The 15,392-nt window shown below is 36.0% G+C and overlaps 4 protein-coding genes across 6 annotated transcripts; 2 read left to right on the plus strand and 2 right to left on the minus strand.

Annotated features, from left to right (window-relative positions):
• The first annotated feature begins 587 nt into the window (after nucleotides 1-587).
• LOC109594470 (NIF3-like protein 1) lies at nucleotides 588-1,755 on the plus strand. 2 transcript variants are annotated; one of them, XM_020009690.2, is made up of 4 exons: nucleotides 588-691; nucleotides 814-1,074; nucleotides 1,125-1,417; nucleotides 1,478-1,755. In XM_020009690.2, exons 2-4 carry the CDS (start codon nucleotides 833-835, stop codon nucleotides 1,735-1,737), a joined length of 795 nt encoding a protein of 264 aa, XP_019865249.1. In that variant the 5' UTR covers nucleotides 588-691; nucleotides 814-832; the 3' UTR covers nucleotides 1,738-1,755. The 2 variants fall into 2 exon arrangements, with proteins under 2 accessions (XP_019865249.1, XP_019865248.1); XM_020009689.2 differs by lacking the exon at nucleotides 588-691 and having other exon boundaries at nucleotides 702-1,074.
• LOC109594472 (28S ribosomal protein S18c, mitochondrial) lies at nucleotides 1,746-2,347 on the minus strand. The gene is made up of 2 exons (XM_020009692.2): nucleotides 2,182-2,347; nucleotides 1,746-2,137 (listed from the first exon to the last, which is right to left on the minus strand). Exons 1-2 carry the CDS (start codon nucleotides 2,222-2,224, stop codon nucleotides 1,797-1,799), a joined length of 384 nt encoding a protein of 127 aa, XP_019865251.1. The 5' UTR covers nucleotides 2,225-2,347; the 3' UTR covers nucleotides 1,746-1,796.
• A 95-nt stretch (nucleotides 2,348-2,442) lies between these two features.
• Nucleotides 2,443-3,406, plus strand: LOC109607871 (39S ribosomal protein L4, mitochondrial). Its single transcript, XM_020024328.2, has 2 exons — nucleotides 2,443-2,827; nucleotides 2,884-3,406. Exons 1-2 carry the CDS (start codon nucleotides 2,488-2,490, stop codon nucleotides 3,369-3,371), a joined length of 828 nt encoding a protein of 275 aa, XP_019879887.1. The 5' UTR covers nucleotides 2,443-2,487; the 3' UTR covers nucleotides 3,372-3,406.
• Nucleotides 3,407-4,048: 642 nt separating this feature from the next.
• On the minus strand, nucleotides 4,049-14,366 carry LOC109594517 (NF-kappa-B inhibitor cactus). 2 transcript variants are annotated; one of them, XR_002191227.2, is made up of 4 exons: nucleotides 13,695-14,366; nucleotides 10,448-10,809; nucleotides 4,907-5,334; nucleotides 4,049-4,696 (listed from the first exon to the last, which is right to left on the minus strand). XR_002191227.2 is itself a non-coding variant. In XM_020009738.2 (4 exons), exons 1-4 carry the CDS (start codon nucleotides 14,075-14,077, stop codon nucleotides 4,643-4,645), a joined length of 1,134 nt encoding a protein of 377 aa, XP_019865297.2. In that variant the 5' UTR covers nucleotides 14,078-14,361; the 3' UTR covers nucleotides 4,049-4,642. The 2 variants fall into 2 exon arrangements, 1 of the variants encoding a protein (XP_019865297.2); XM_020009738.2 differs by having other exon boundaries at nucleotides 5,000-5,334; nucleotides 13,695-14,361.
• Nucleotides 14,367-15,392: the final 1,026 nt, after the last annotated feature.

Consider the following 15,392-nt stretch of genomic DNA (forward strand, 5'->3'; position numbering starts at 1 on the left):
TCTTCTCTTCAATGCAATGTTTATTTCTTTCCACCGAATGTAATTTATTCAATAAAAAGATCTTGCTAAAAGAGCTTTCTATTAGCATTGTTAATATTGTTACCACGAAACATAAATCAATATTTGAATGTGCTATTTCTTGGACTAATATATGGGTTTAAAGTATATCTCTATCATTTTTAAGATGTGTGTAAAAAACAGAACTTACAGAATATTGAAATATATTTTATAAAATGACTATACGAAATTTGAATCAAAACCTTTTATGAATAACTTACAAAATGTTTAATTTTGAATTTTGTGATATTTCTGTATATTAATTTTTATCTCTTTGAATTTAATATGTATTACTTACTGCTCTACATTCGATTATTTTGATATATTTTAATATACAAACTGTTTATGAATTATTTTCTTACAATAATAAATACAAATTTTAAGATTTATCTGACATCTATCGACGAATGATTGTGTTATGGATATTGTACAGAATAATTTAATGAAAACCAGAGATTCCAAATCATCCAACTAAAAAATATTTTAAATACTCCTAAATTTATATAATATTTTATAACGTCTAAAATTATTATTAAATATTTATAACTATACTATACGTTCTTCTTTTGTCATTTCTCTGACAATATGCAACTAAGTTTACGTCACAGACATAACCTCTAAATTATTATAACAGGTATATTTTTAATAAACACCGTAATTTTAAGTACCAATGTTCCATATATTAAAACCTTACTTATCGATTCTTAATATAAGCTCTAAACCGTTACTAAATAAAAGTTTTATCAATCACTATAGCCTTAGTATACAGCCGAAAATGGGTGTCCCTTTGACAGAAGTAATTACCAGACTTACTGGAATTGCTCCTTTGAAACTAGCCGAATCCTGGGACAATGTGGGCCTCCTCGTAGAACCAGAAATGTCGAACAAGATCAACAATGTATTGTTGACAATTGACCTAACTGAGGATGTGGTTGATGAGGCCCTAGCCAAAAATGCCCAGATGATAATCACATATCACCCCAATATTTTTGCACCACTCAAAAGGGTGACCTTGGGGTAATTTATTAAATACTAACAATCTATATTTCTAATTCAAATTTTTTTAGTCACTGGAAGGAGAGGATTATTGTAAAATGTTTACAAAACAATATTGCAGTGTTCAGTCCACACACATCATGGGATGCAATCTCTGGTGGCGTTAATGACTGGTTGGGGTCAGCTTTTTCATCCAAAGAAAGCACACCCATCACAAAGGTGGACGACTCTGATCCTCATGTGGGAATGGGCAGAGTGCTCGTACTTGAAAAGCCAGTTACACTCAAAGATGCTATTGATAAAGTCAAGAAGCATGTTGGCCTGCCACATTTAAGAGTTGGTGTTGCTAAGCATAAGGGATTAGGTATATTTTTTCATTTCATTATTATTTGATGACGTTTCTAATGGATTATATACATTTTAGAATCACTGATTGAAACAGTGGCATTGTGTGCAGGCTCTGGTGGCTCCGTGTTGAAGGGTATTAAAGCAGATCTGTATTTAACTGGAGAAATGTTACATCATGATGTTCTGGAAGTTGCACAAAGTGGAACTCATGTTATTCTTTGCAATCACAGTGATTCAGAAAGAGGATTTTTAAAAGTAGTTGTGGATAGGATCAAGAGTAATGACTTAAATGTTGTTATATCTGAAGTAGATAAGGACTGTCTTACCATTATGTAAATAAATACTGATTTTTTACATTACTTTATTTCTATACAAGACTGCCTAATAAAATTTAATTAAAATCTATGTGGCCTTAATGGCTTTTCTGGGTTAAACAATTTTGGATCACCTAAGTAACATGGTTCCTTCAAATATACAGCCATTAATCCAGAAGTTTGGGCTTTTACTATTTCTGCCTCCACAAGTTTTTGTTGTTGTGAACACAAACCAGTTATATGTTTTCCATATATTCTTCCAGTGTATGGTGACTGAAACTGGGACAACAGTTTTACGTTCTTGTAGTCTGGTATTATGTTATTCTTGCATAATATGCAGCAGGCCTTCTCCTTTTCATAAGGATTTTCCATATCGAATTGAGGTGCATCATCGGAATATTTAAGCGATGATATTCTAGAAACTAAAGCGCTTTGATGACTAATTCACTTGAATTCAACTAATTACCTGAAGGTACTCGTGGTACAACACGTCTAAAAAGGGCCAACATTTTTGTAATTATGAATTGAACATGGAAAATAAAATGTTAGGTTAAGTTTAATTTTGTAAATTGCCAAAAGGGGGCTCTATTAGAAAGTATTTAAATATTTTAAATAAATTACTATTAAATTTTATTTTTTAAAATTATATTTGCTTATGTTACCTTCAAATCATGTAATAAACTTATTTCATTCCTTACTTTCTTTTAAAAATAATTAAATGTAACCTAAAAGTAATTAGTTAGGTTATGAGTGTCAACTCGAAACTTCAAACATGTTAGCGAATCTATTACCAAAACTGCGAAATGGGACTTGCATTTTAAGATGTTATTCCACCACATTAACGCAGACAGATGCTATAGAACCTAGACACCTTCGATTTCCCCCTGCGTACCAAAAACCTCGGCAAGTATGGGTCGAAAATATGGACAGTATCGACGAAAGAAAGTTAGGTTTGGTTGAGGTGCACCCTGATGTTTTCGCCGCTAATCCCCGCATCGATCTCATCCATCAGAACGTCAGGTGGCAACAGCTGTACAGGTATGTCAGTTATGCCCACACCAAGTCTAGATTTGAAGTACGAGGAGGTGGTAGAAAACCATGGCCACAGAAAGGTAAAATACGTTAGCAATACAATTTACTTACTTGTATTACAATTATGGTGTTTTAGGTATGGGAAGGGCCAGGCATGGCTCAATAAGAAGTCCTTTATTCAAAGGAGGTGGTGTCATCCACGGTCCTAAATCACCAACCCCACATTTTTACATGCTACCATTTTACACTCGCTTGAATGGATTAATATCCACATTATCTATTAAGCTAGCTCAAGATGATCTACACATTGTAAAAGACCTGGAGCTGCCAACAGATGAAAAATCATTTATAGAAGAATTAGTCAAGAGCAGAAACTGGGGACCCTCTGTTCTGTTTGTAGATGAAGTTGACATAATGCCAAGGAATATAACTGCTGCCACAGATGAAATTAAACATATAAATCTAATGCCTGTGTATGGGTTAAATGTTTATTCAATGTTAAAGCATGATACTCTTGTTCTGACTAGAGGGGCATTGGATCTTATAGAAGATAAATTATTGACACATCTGCACAAAAATGATACTAGAAGTGTTATGGCTAAATATAAGCTAAATCAAGTTTAATTTTGTTATGTAATAAAGTTTTTTTGTGTTAATAATTGTATTTATTATACACTGGGCCTTTCCTCATTTTTGAGGCATTTTATGGTGCTAAATAACATAAATTAAGAATGAACTGAATAAAATGTATATTTTTGTCTATTAAATATATAAAAAGTAAAATTAATTTAAAATACCGACTGTAAATACTATTTAAACAAAAAACTACCTCTTTACAAATATTTCATTATCTAAATGCTGTTTATAATGGATCCATTTATTGTATATTTAATTATTAATTAATGTTTTATTTGTTTACTTATATCATTTATTAATTTTTATATAAAGAATTGATGTCACATCTCATTTTAAGAATAAATTATATAAGGGGTACATATTAGTAAACGCTTATACTAAAACATCCATTTGTTTCTTAAAATCACAATAAAATGCGTTATGTATACTGATGTTACGCAACAAAGATTAAAGGGCTTTTTTCTTGATTACAGGATTCAAATTTATTAATTATTAAGCCACATAAATTCAACGAAAATTATACGAATTTTGTATATTTTAACACGTAACAAAAATGTAATCAATGAAATTAGATTGCAACTTCCGGATGGCCTTGAATGTATAAAAGAACATCGTATATCATGTTCTTATAAGGTTTATGTACGGTTTTAAGAAAACACGAAAAATTCGTTCGTAGTATATAATTTTTTTTCATATAGGACGACATACATTAAACTAAAATTAACTTAAAATAGTTAACTATGTACAAAATTAAATTAAAACAAATAGTTTCTACTATATATCTAACAATAAATATAACAGGTTTTAGCTAAGTATCTAGACAACGGAACACATTTCTTTTTAAATAAACATTAATTTGTCCATTAGTCTTAAAGAAAATTATACTACTGCAATAAACGTGATACAATTCACGAACACATTGTCATTCCATTTACTGATAGCTGAGGCTTGAATTGTTTAACGCAATATATACAAGATGATCGTAAACAACGAAGCTCTCTGCCATCAGTATCGAAATATCATACAAAACAGTTAAAAAATGGTCGCACATCATAAAACATTTGACATCAGGCAAATGTTCCTGCATGATTTTTGTTAAACATAAATAATGCCATGATGATATATGTTACATAGTTTTGATCACAGTTAGTATCTAATTTTTGGCAACTTTCCCTCCTTTTTTTAAAAATTCGTCGTGCTGCACTCGGCCGACAGCTCTCGTCCGTTTCACTGTCTCCTTTTCTTAGATTTTTGTTTCTCTAGGCATTCGTCCCCACCATATTCGGCACGTAAAACGGTCTATTAAATACCATCTGCAATAAAAAAATGTTATTAGTACATGAAAATATTTTAGGATTCAATAAAGGTTTTGGGCTGGTAAAGCAATTAATACAAGTGTTTGGCTAGCAACAATATTTATTAAATATTGCTGTAGGACTTCCCACGTATCAATACACAATTTTATCCACAACAATACACAATTACGTTATCTACCCTAAACCGACTTAAAAAAGAAGAATTACCATTGACCAACGTGAATGTGAGAATCCCACACAAATCAATCAGTTGCCAAATCTACGGATATAGTTCTAAGTAGTTTGTTTAGGATCACTCACTTCGTCTTCGCTTTCGTCCATGCTCTCGTAATCGTCCTCGTCGTCGCTATTGTAAGGACTACAGCCCATATCCAAGAGCAACGCGCTCAACGGGGCGGGCACGCTGGCGGTGATCTGGAGGGCGCTCCGTTGTCCGTACGTCGTCGCGTTCACGTCCAGCTTCTTGCAGGACAACAGGAACTTGACCATCTGTTCGTCGCCCCTTTCCACCGCATAGTGCAGGGCCGTGTAGCCACCGCGTCCCTCTTGCGCGTTTATGTCGGCACCGTACCAGTACAGGTTGCGCAGCACTTCAAGGTGGCCGTTTATCGCTGCGACATGGACGCAAGTCTGGCCTGTAACAAGAACGTAACTTAATTTGTTGCAATAGACGTGACAACGTTGCCATGCATTTATTGTTTAATTGGACGGGGAATTCGAATTTTTCCATCACAATTTGAATTTATAATGTTAGATCGACTGAACGTAAAATATGTAACGTCGGATTAGCAACGTTTTTGTTTTTACTTTAGCTGTTGCGAGTAGTGAAAGTAATGACAATACAAGCCGGTACGTTTTTCGCTGGCAAAAGGTTCAGAAACATGCGTGTACACAAACAACAACCTTTAATAGGAAAACTTTTCAAACTGTTAGAGTGACCTCGATTCAAGCAATTCGTGCTATACATTTAATAGTAGAAGGCCATTTCAACTGACGTTCGGTATGTTTACATAAATCTGATTGCCGCTAGATTATTTATTAACCTCTATGAACTTTGTTCGCTGAATTTTTTTATTAATAAACATACGAGCCGATAAATTTCATTACACCAGATGGGACAAGTTTATGAAAAACACAATTAGTCAAAAAGGTGCGTGACAAAGTTTACGGGAAATCTTTCAAAAATAACAGAGAACTGAGTGCAAAAATCGCCCACGAAAATCACAAGACTCGCCTTGCGTCTTAGCCGATCGCTAATTTTAATTTTATATTGTGTTTGGATGAGATTTACGCTGTGATCTCCGCTTGTGTGTGTGTGTGCAATGCGGGATTTCCAAAATATTTCGTCAGCGTGTAATCGCCTTTTCGAGCAAACAATCGATATTTAACAATGCTGATCAATTTAGATCGGGTTTTTTGGATTCACACGTCAATATCAGATTAGATTAGGACTATAAAATTTTAAAAATAATTTATTATCGTTTATTAAACATTGAGTATACATTCAAAGCTTTTAACTGTTAAAGATGACTTTGGCTGTTAAGAAAGAGTATTTCCTGGCCAGATCTAGAAAAAATATTTAACATTTTCGTTAAGGTATGGTAACTAGGTTTAAGTTACCAAATATAACTTATGTCAATTTTTTTGAGAAACTAGATAAGTCTTCTCAAATGTTATCAGTCATAATAATTGACAAGACAGGAAATTTTAGTTATTTATTAAAATAGTAAATATTAAAATATTTTCTATAAAAAACTATACTTAAAAACCCATAATTTAACTGAACTTTAAAAGCGAAAGTAAAGCACTTCTCACTTTTTGAAAGTCAAACTTTACTCCAAAAAAGCTTTTTACACTGGAAATCTGTAAAGAAATATAATAAATACCATGTGTCTCCATCTACTCAAATTTGAACAAATTGATGGTTTTTATTTTTAAATTGTAGATGAAAAATCGAAGAACATTTTAAATAGCCGTAACACCTTACATCACTGAAATATGAAAGAAATCGAATGATTGATCACAGAAAACAGTTCGAAAAAATCGTTTATTAACTTGATGACATTAAGGAATCTTTGACAAACATTTTTGAGCCCATAATCATCGTTATAATATCTCGCATAGAACTATTCTCTATAAAAAACTATACTTAAAAACCCATAATTTAACTGACGTTGAAAAGGGAAAGTAAACCACTTCTCATCTAATAATTATACTGTTTTTTCATACAGTCGTCAAATTCAAGTATAAATTTTAAAGCACCGATTATCCTTGATTTTTGTTCATAATAACTTCACCGAATTTTCCACCACAGATCTCCTGGTACCAGCCAGCACATCGAGTCACCGCAAATTTACAAAACCAAAACCCGTAAAAAAAAATTAATCAGTGTCCAAAGTGCGACGTGATTACAAACGATTCTGCGTAAATGGGTTTTATCCAAGACATGCGGCGACCGCAGATTCGTCGTGCGCCGTGCTGAAAATCCGGTACCAAATCGGGTACTAACACCGGGTCGGGCGAAAATTGGCCAACGATCAATAATTTCAGCGGTGATTCAACGGGTCCAAAAATGGACACGCGGTCCCGAAAGATTTACGAATTCTCGACGTTACGGATTTAGAAACCATGTGACCGGTCTCCGTGCGTAGCAGAATAGTACGTAAGGAAAATCTTTTGGGTCTGTACAGGAATAGATCGCTGGAATTCAAAATAAACATTGGCGCGTGTATAAATAGAAGGCGGCGGTCTTTGTCTTTTTCTTTGTGATCTAATTAGAGTGGTTGGCATGCAGGGTGGAACGGGCGGATTTTCGCCGTCGGCGGCCCATTTGTGAAGGGTGTGAGGTCGGTGCAAGTGCACGATACGTTCGGGAGCGACGGCGGATCGTGTTAATTGCTCTTGCATCATAGGGAAATCCATTGTGATACGTAGGCATTATATTTCGTTTCATCGAGTTACGGTAAAACGGATTCCAACAGCTACCAGACGAATAGTTTATTAGTATTATATTCAATAAAAGGAAACGTAATAGATTGTGGTGGTTATTATAGACTTGTGTGGGTTCAGCAGGAAATTCACATAATGTATGACAGTCCAATTCTTATTAAATTCATGATTTGTTTTTCTACGTAGAAATTAAATCAAATAAGAGAACAATTAGTTTCAAAACAAGAGGGATTTGATGTCATTACATGCGGTACAACGTTCAAATGTCGCCTTCAACTGTGCTTTCACACGGCGTATGTCAATTTCATTCTTTTACGGAAATCCCAGCAATTTAACATGAAATATTGTTATTAATTAAAAAGAATAAACTATTAATTACGTTGACACAAGACGACATAAATATTCAATGGGTTTTTTTGACGCACATATTTTTTTATTTATGTGACATATGTCTTTTTCTTTTTGTGCAGGACTTATTTGAATGGAGGTCGACGTATAATGAATAATATTTTCGTTCACGGCATTACGTATTGTTTGACAAAACATTAGGTACCGGCATACTTTCCAATATTAATGGCTGGGGAATCCCTAATTGTTTGCATGTATTATTCCGTTACTGCTGAATTTTACCACATTTTCATTATAATCAATTTGAATTGTAAATGTTTCAATTAATTAGGTATGTAAATGATGTAACTGCGTCGCACCACATTTTGGCGCAGGCATCTGAATTGTTTTGCAGGTTCAAACAGGAAAAAAGAAGTGGGGAATGCAGATATCGTACACGTGCATATAAAATGTATTCAAACAATTTTGGCGCGTCCGTTTCGTAATACGTGGAAAATATCTTGCAACGTTAGTCGGCGTGGTGAAATGCGACCGCCGTTCTTTGTCAGTGGTCGGCAATTAGCGTTGGATTTCCCTAATTCTTCATTAACATACTTGAGCGCTGACTGGGCCGCCATTCTTAAATGCACATCTAAAAATACGGGCCGGTGAGAGTCGGAGGAAATCGCCGTTGCCGTCCTGCAGCAACAACTGCGTACCGATGTGAGTGGGTGAGGGCCCAGACCTCGAACAATTTCTGAACTTGGGTTTTTTAAATGTCCAGCAAAGAGTCATGATGGCCAATTGGAGTGCATGGAGGTGCAATTTTTGGCAAATTCATCTTTAAATTGTAGATGAAAGATGGAAGAACATTTAAATTGCCTTACTACCCCCACAATTACTGAAATATCACTGAAATATGGAAGGAATCGAATGTTTCGTCTTCTGGTCCATATTTTATTAACTTCAAATAGTTAAAAATCAAAGAACTAATTTTTTCTTAACTTGATGACATTAAGGAGACTGTTACAAACATTTTAAGTCCATAAACAACAAATACAGCAAATTTTATTGATTTATCTGTGTTTTATTGTTTTTCCTGCATTTTCCTTACTTTGTTCAAATCCCCAGACTAATATTTTACATCCTTGGTAAATATTTTAAAAACTGGAGCTTTAACTTTAACAAGTTTTACTACAAAAAGGGTTTTCTCTTTCGAAATGTATAAGCTAATTACCATAAAAAATACAATTTACACAGTTCAACATGTATCTCCCCGTACTCCAACTGCGACTCTTTGGAAGACATTTTAAAATTGATGGTTTCAACCAAATTCTACGAACCGTTTTACCCCGGAAAACCATTTTACTTTCCGAATCCGTAATCGGTAAACCCAGCAACGCCTCACACGACATTCCGCAGATCAATCTGCTTTTCTCGGTACCACCGCACGTCCCGTGACCCGATCACTTTCCCGGATCCCCACCGGGCGGGCATTGTCTTCCACATCGATCATCATCACCTTGGACCATGACAATCCCGACAAGGCGGCAACTGTGCGGTCCGCCGTTTGGAAAACCCCAGACCGGTCTGGTTCTTTGTGCAATAATAATTCGCCGCTTCGAATTCCGCATAGTTTCGCGGCATGTCTTCGTGACGGCGCTTCAAAATAAACCGGCACTATTTCTGGACATCGGGCATCGCATTCGCTTTAGTCACGTTGCGGGATTCTCTCGTCGGCAGGAAATTTGTCATCGTACATTATATTTACGAATCGTACTGTTTGTTTTTGAGATCGTATTTATTGGCGGAAATTTTGATGATTGATAAGTTGAGGTTTCCCGGACTGAGTTTAGTTATCGTGGTGGATCGGTTAACCGACGACTATTTAAGGACAACGTCCTGAATAAAATAGTTTTATAATGATAAAGTTAAACATTTCTATGACGATTGTGTTCATCTTTGGCATTTTGGAATGTTACGGTATCGTGGGGAACGTCACTAACAATTCCCGTGCAACGCATCGGTTTGTGTGTGTTATATCAATTTACTTAATTATAATTGACCCGTACGTAGGCAAGACCTTTGCGGGACATATTAACATTTAATTATCAGTGTATACAAATAATTCACGGTCACGTACCGTTCGTTCAACGTAGCAGCCACTTTCTTTTCTAAACGTCGGATCTTATGTCACCGGGAATTTGACAATTTTCGCTTTCGTAGTTGCACAACCAAGATTTTTACTAGTACGCGACTTGGAAAATGTATTGTCGAGACTATCGGTTGTTTATAGCGAGATAAGCCTCCAAAAACACGATAAAAATTTCACAACACGAAATTTCTCACTTATTTATTCAACTAAATGCGTGGCCACCATTTCGAGAAAATATTAGGAGTCATTTTAAACATCACACAGATAAGTCATTAATCAAACAATGACACGACTCCCGGAATAAAACATAAACTTACCGGCATAGTTCCACTGTTCCAAATCGACCATCTGATTGTGAATCGGCGGCGGTTGGCAGGTCAGTTTCATGGCCTGCCGTTCCTCGTGCTTGACCGGCTCGAGGAGGGCGCTGACGCATCTCATGTCGCCGTTCCTGCAGGCGATGTGCAGCGGCGACTCGCCACGCACGTCGCGGGGTGATTTGCTGGCGCCGGCGATAACCAACCACCGCGCCATCAAGTACTGGTTCCTTTCGATGGCCACGTGCAACGGCGTCTGGCCGTCATCGTTGGGGGTGTCGAGCAGCAGGTGATGCGGGACGAGTTGCAGCAGTTTTTTGACCAGATCTTTGCGGCCACAGGCTATCGTTATATGCAGATAACTGAAAAACGAATATTTTACATTAATATCGGCCATTTAAATAAATTTACACATCAATCAAAATTTCCAGCAAAACGGTTGACGTTGAAAAAGTGGCAATAAATGTAAAATCCCATGACAATCGTTTATTGCGCCTTCGGCGCCTGGTTAAGCCCCCCAAATTAAGACAACCTGTTCAATAAAATCGGACAGGTACTTGAACCCTTGCACTAAAAGTTGCGACTTGCGGTCCATCGCAAATCCGCTTTAGCAGGTAGACGGCGTAAAAAAACACCATTGTTGCCCAAAAATTATCTTGTAAAACTAGTACCATCGGGTCCACAACCCGGAAAGGTCAACCGATACTCGACAGTAATATAAATCAATGCGGTGAGAGAAAAAATGCCGAATTTACAGTGGGAAATCCCACCGATTTGAATTTGATTGACATTGGACCACTACTTCAGATAATTCACATGCCTGGTCAAGTAAGCTCAAAATTTAAAGCTCGTCCAGCAACGTTGTGCGTAGTTGAGCAAACCCGTTTGTCGCAACTCCAGCCACCATAAGTTCAAGTCAATCCGGTAGGCATTAACATATCACGAAGAATATGAATGTCCCATTGAAAACTTCCGGCAACGGGACATATTTCCGCATGCACACGTTACGTAGGACTTGATTTGCATGTCGAGGATAACTGGTAAAATATTAATTACACCGGTTGCTCTTTAAAGGAGGAATTTCGGCACCAGTAAATAATATCCGGAAACAAGAGAGGAACCAATCAAACCGCCCAAAGTTCCATGTGCATTTAAATAAAAAGCCCGATTAAATCATATCTATCTATATAAAATTATTCAATCAATTAACGAAATGCGTACTTTCCAGCAAACAGGAAAGACGGCGGGCTTAATGCTAATCAGCGTTGCGATTTGAATAAAATTTCGGCTAGCCCACATTGACTATTTCAAAATCGATAAATTACAAGACCCGTCCGTCAGACAAAAGAATTTCTTTTAGTTTGTATCGCACGTTGGAATTCCAAATGGTAATTTTATTATCGATTTCGTAGACTCCGTCGTATATAACGATTTTGTTGGTCGCTTTCTAACGTACGGAACCGTGGATATAATAAATTAAATCGTTGGATACGTGCGAGAATACGACGTACCAACGTTCCCACTTGTTGGATTTCAAAATCTGACTAAAAAAATCATATTAAAGGCGATGAAATCATAATTTTGGCCCGGGGCGTTTGGAAATACCGGACAATAGTGTCATTTTCGATTTGTTGGTTGAAAATGGGATTTGTTGTGAACATTTTTCGAATGATTAGTCACAAAATTGGTTTCTGAGACACATACAGGTGGTTCTGGTTTATAATTGTGGAACTATATCGAGTAATTAGTTCGTTTGTGTGCCAAAATTTTCTCGTTTCGGGACATGAAAGCACACGCTTTTAAAAATAAAAGGTCTATTCATAGACCGTAGGTCCGCTGCGCCAGATGTACTGACATACAGACGATCGATTTTCTTAGAACTGGATCAGCAGGTTTTTAACCTTTTTTAGTTCATGGACCTTCCGGAACAACGGAATAGTTCCCACCGTAAATATTACAACCAACAGCATCGTGCCAAAGGTTTATGAATTAAACATTTAATTAATATGGGTGTGTCCAATGTTTCTTCCTGCATCTGTATTTCAATCCATAGAGTACTATTCCCTTTTTCTATTGATGGCGTTTGAGTGGTGATGAAATTTTCTGAATGAACTGTTTACCTGCTTGAGCTGTTCTTCCTGGTGCCAAGCCTTCACCAATAAAATTTATCCTCCACAGTTCATAGAAGATTTTTCCGTTCCTCTCCATTGTGTCCATTTTTCAGTCTATGTCTTATGCACAATTTTTCTCACAGTAACTGTATGTGTTTTCTGATCCAACGGTTGAAGTTCATTAATAAATTGTGGGAATTCCAAGCTTTGAATTCAATGTAATCAACAACCAGTTTTTAGACTGTACATTGAAAATAATGTTATATTTTATGAACAAGTAAAAAACAACAATAATAGAAAATTAAAATGAATTTGGTGATGAAGTTAATGGTATTAATTAACGTACAATAAAAACACTAATATATCAAATAGCAAAACAGACTTGTTTCCGGTGTAAACAAGAACAAATAAAACTTGGAATAATACTGCAACGTAAACATTGACCCATTCATTCAATGTACGAAGAAAATGTGCCTCCTACATACAAATTATTTGATTTTTAAGCGTGCACCAAAACCACAAATAATTTTTGTTTATAAAATTAAGCAGCTACGTCACCCAATTACCATAAGTACCAGCAGTTCCCAAGTAATGTTTACTACAATCTCTTTTAATCTTTCTTGTTCTCAGAACATTTTAGATAATTATTTGTGCAGGTCAAAGCCTAGAAACTGTTAATATAACGTAAAATTAGTTTTTGGTACGCCAATGAGGCGAAGATTCCTGGTTTTTCCGCCTGTAATTGCTTCGTAAACTATCAAGACATGTGCGTGCGTTCACACGACCAAATTTCAGCCACCAAGTCCGTTTGTGTGGTCTTTCTAATGCGACACGTGTGTCAAATCACCCTATACAAATTACCAAGAATTTCATACTGATGTGTTAACCACAAGACAACGGAAAGTCCGGGTCCTGTTTTGTTGTCTCGACCTGAAGCAGAATTCCCCAAAAAACCATTGCAATAAAAAAGTGGGTTTTTTATTTTGCTCCGTGGTGACGACACACGTCCCGTGTTTTTAGGATTACGTAAGCAAAACAATACACCCAGGAGGTCGAGACTAGATGAAATGAATGAAAGTTATTCGATGGCGTTTTGAGGTTATGTTGTGTGTTTAATAAGTATTTAAATCACTTACGTATCGCCATCCTCGTCTTGCTCGAAGCAATGGCTCCAAAGAACATTCTGGTCACCCTCCGGTTGCAGCGCGTCTCCGACAACAAGTGGTTGTTGCTGTTTCGTGCAGCTGAGGTCGTTCAGGTCGGGATTCCGCAGGCTCAGATTGGAGAAGTCCTCGCTGAGACAGACGCCGCTTTCGACGCACACGTTGCTCTCCTTCAGCATTTTGTCGGCGGCGACGTCGTCGTCGTCGGCGTCGATGCGTCCCGATGGACGGTAGTCCGCCTCTATTTCCTCCGACTTGATTTCCTCACTCAAAAAACCACTGTCCACCACCAGGTCCTGTTCACATTTGTCCAGCTTCGGGTTGCCGGTATCTGTAACGTTAGATTTTCCTGACATTTTCGCCGTTCCTATCGATTTTGCGGGGGTCACTTTCTCAATAGAATCGTGTGCAACAATACCGTCGGCACCGCGTACGTACTGTCGTCGTTTATTCTTTTACAAATTAAAACCGCACGGACCGAACTAAAACGGATTGATCGGCGGCGTAATTGTAAAACAGATTAATTAATTCGTAGGGTATGTGAGAGGTCGTTTCAATGTATTCGTCGCTATCGCACACTAAGCATCGTCTCTCGACAACTAACTCGGTTCGACTGAGCGCAGGAAGTTGGTTCGGCTCGCGTGCCGCTGCCAAGCGGGCTACGTCGGGATTCCCAGCGCATGCGCCAATACGGATCGGCGACGTTGGGAATTTACGTTGTATCGAGGCGCGTTTGCCGGCTTGGCGCGATAGTACCTTGCTCGGCTACTCGACACGTACCGGTTTACGATACTCTATGAAAAATTTTCCCTCATATTTAATTTTAATTTTATCTCATCGATTTTTTTTTGAATGCATCTATTATGACAAAACTGCTTGTTAATAAGTTATTATTTCATTACTTTCTCAAAATTTTTAATTTTTGATTGTATTTCAATTTTCCAGAGTACACGAGAACAAGATTAGATAATAAATTAATTAACTAATTTTGCATGTTGTTTTTTTAATTATTATGTAGTTAAAAAATATTTACTAACCATGAAAATAGTTCTTAACTCATGCAGATTAAAAACAACTTACTATTTAACATAGTTAAAGCATTTAATTAATAATTTTTAATAATATTTTTAATAATAAATTCAAGCTAAAAAAAGTAACACGTAATTGTGAAACATGAATATATATTTTGCATTTCATTAAATTTAATTACTTCTTCTCTCATTTGATACAAATGAGAAAACTTTATCTTGAATGACAGTTTTATAAGTCACAAAGTCAAGTTTTTATGTATTTAATTTTCCATGAGACATTTTTTATAAATATTTTTCTGGAGTATATTAAATATTAATTATAAAACTGGAATATTAATGGTGATCTATAAATAATAGGATGGATTAAATATATAGGTACTTATAGAATATTATTAAATCCCAAATAATAATAATTTGAAATTAACCATATGTGTAGTAGATAAAATAATAAATTTAAAAAATTTGGCTCATATTATTTTTGGTGTTTGATATTACTTTTCCTTAATGATTTTTATTGAAAATATCGAAAAAGTACAAAATTATATTCATTTTAAGTAACGCCAAATCATAATTCATTATTTTGTATTAAATTATTTTATTTGGAAATTAAAAACACACCTAAATCTGAACAAAAAAAATA

The sequence above is a fragment of the Aethina tumida genome, chromosome 5 (assembly GCF_024364675.1).
Source record: "Aethina tumida isolate Nest 87 chromosome 5, icAetTumi1.1, whole genome shotgun sequence".
Lineage (NCBI taxonomy): Eukaryota > Metazoa > Arthropoda > Insecta > Coleoptera > Nitidulidae > Aethina > Aethina tumida.

Coding starts and splice junctions, on each gene's coding strand:
- LOC109594472 (XM_020009692.2), bottom strand. CDS start 2,224: ATGTTGGCCCTTTTTAGACGTGTTGTACCACGAGTACCTTCAG. Junction 2,138..2,181: donor TGTACCACGAGTACCTTCAG/GTAATTAGTTGA, acceptor AAAGCGCTTTAG/TTTCTAGAATATCATCGCTT.
- LOC109594470 (XM_020009689.2), top strand. CDS start 728: ATGTTCCATATATTAAAACCTTACTTATCGATTCTTAATATAAGCTCT. Junction 1,075..1,124: donor CTCAAAAGGGTGACCTTGGG/GTAATTTATTAA, acceptor AAATTTTTTTAG/TCACTGGAAGGAGAGGATTA. Junction 1,418..1,477: donor TGCTAAGCATAAGGGATTAG/GTATATTTTTTC, acceptor TATACATTTTAG/AATCACTGATTGAAACAGTG.
- LOC109607871 (XM_020024328.2), top strand. CDS start 2,488: ATGTTAGCGAATCTATTACCAAAACTGCGAAATGGGACTTGCATTTTA. Junction 2,828..2,883: donor AAAACCATGGCCACAGAAAG/GTAAAATACGTT, acceptor ATGGTGTTTTAG/GTATGGGAAGGGCCAGGCAT.
- LOC109594517 (XM_020009738.2), bottom strand. CDS start 14,077: ATGTCAGGAAAATCTAACGTTACAGATACCGGCAACCCGAAGCTGGAC. Junction 10,810..13,694: donor CAAGACGAGGATGGCGATAC/GTAAGTGATTTA, acceptor TTCGTTTTTCAG/TTATCTGCATATAACGATAG. Junction 4,697..4,999: donor TGGACGAAAGCGAAGACGAA/GTGAGTGATCCT, acceptor TTTTTATTGCAG/ATGGTATTTAATAGACCGTT.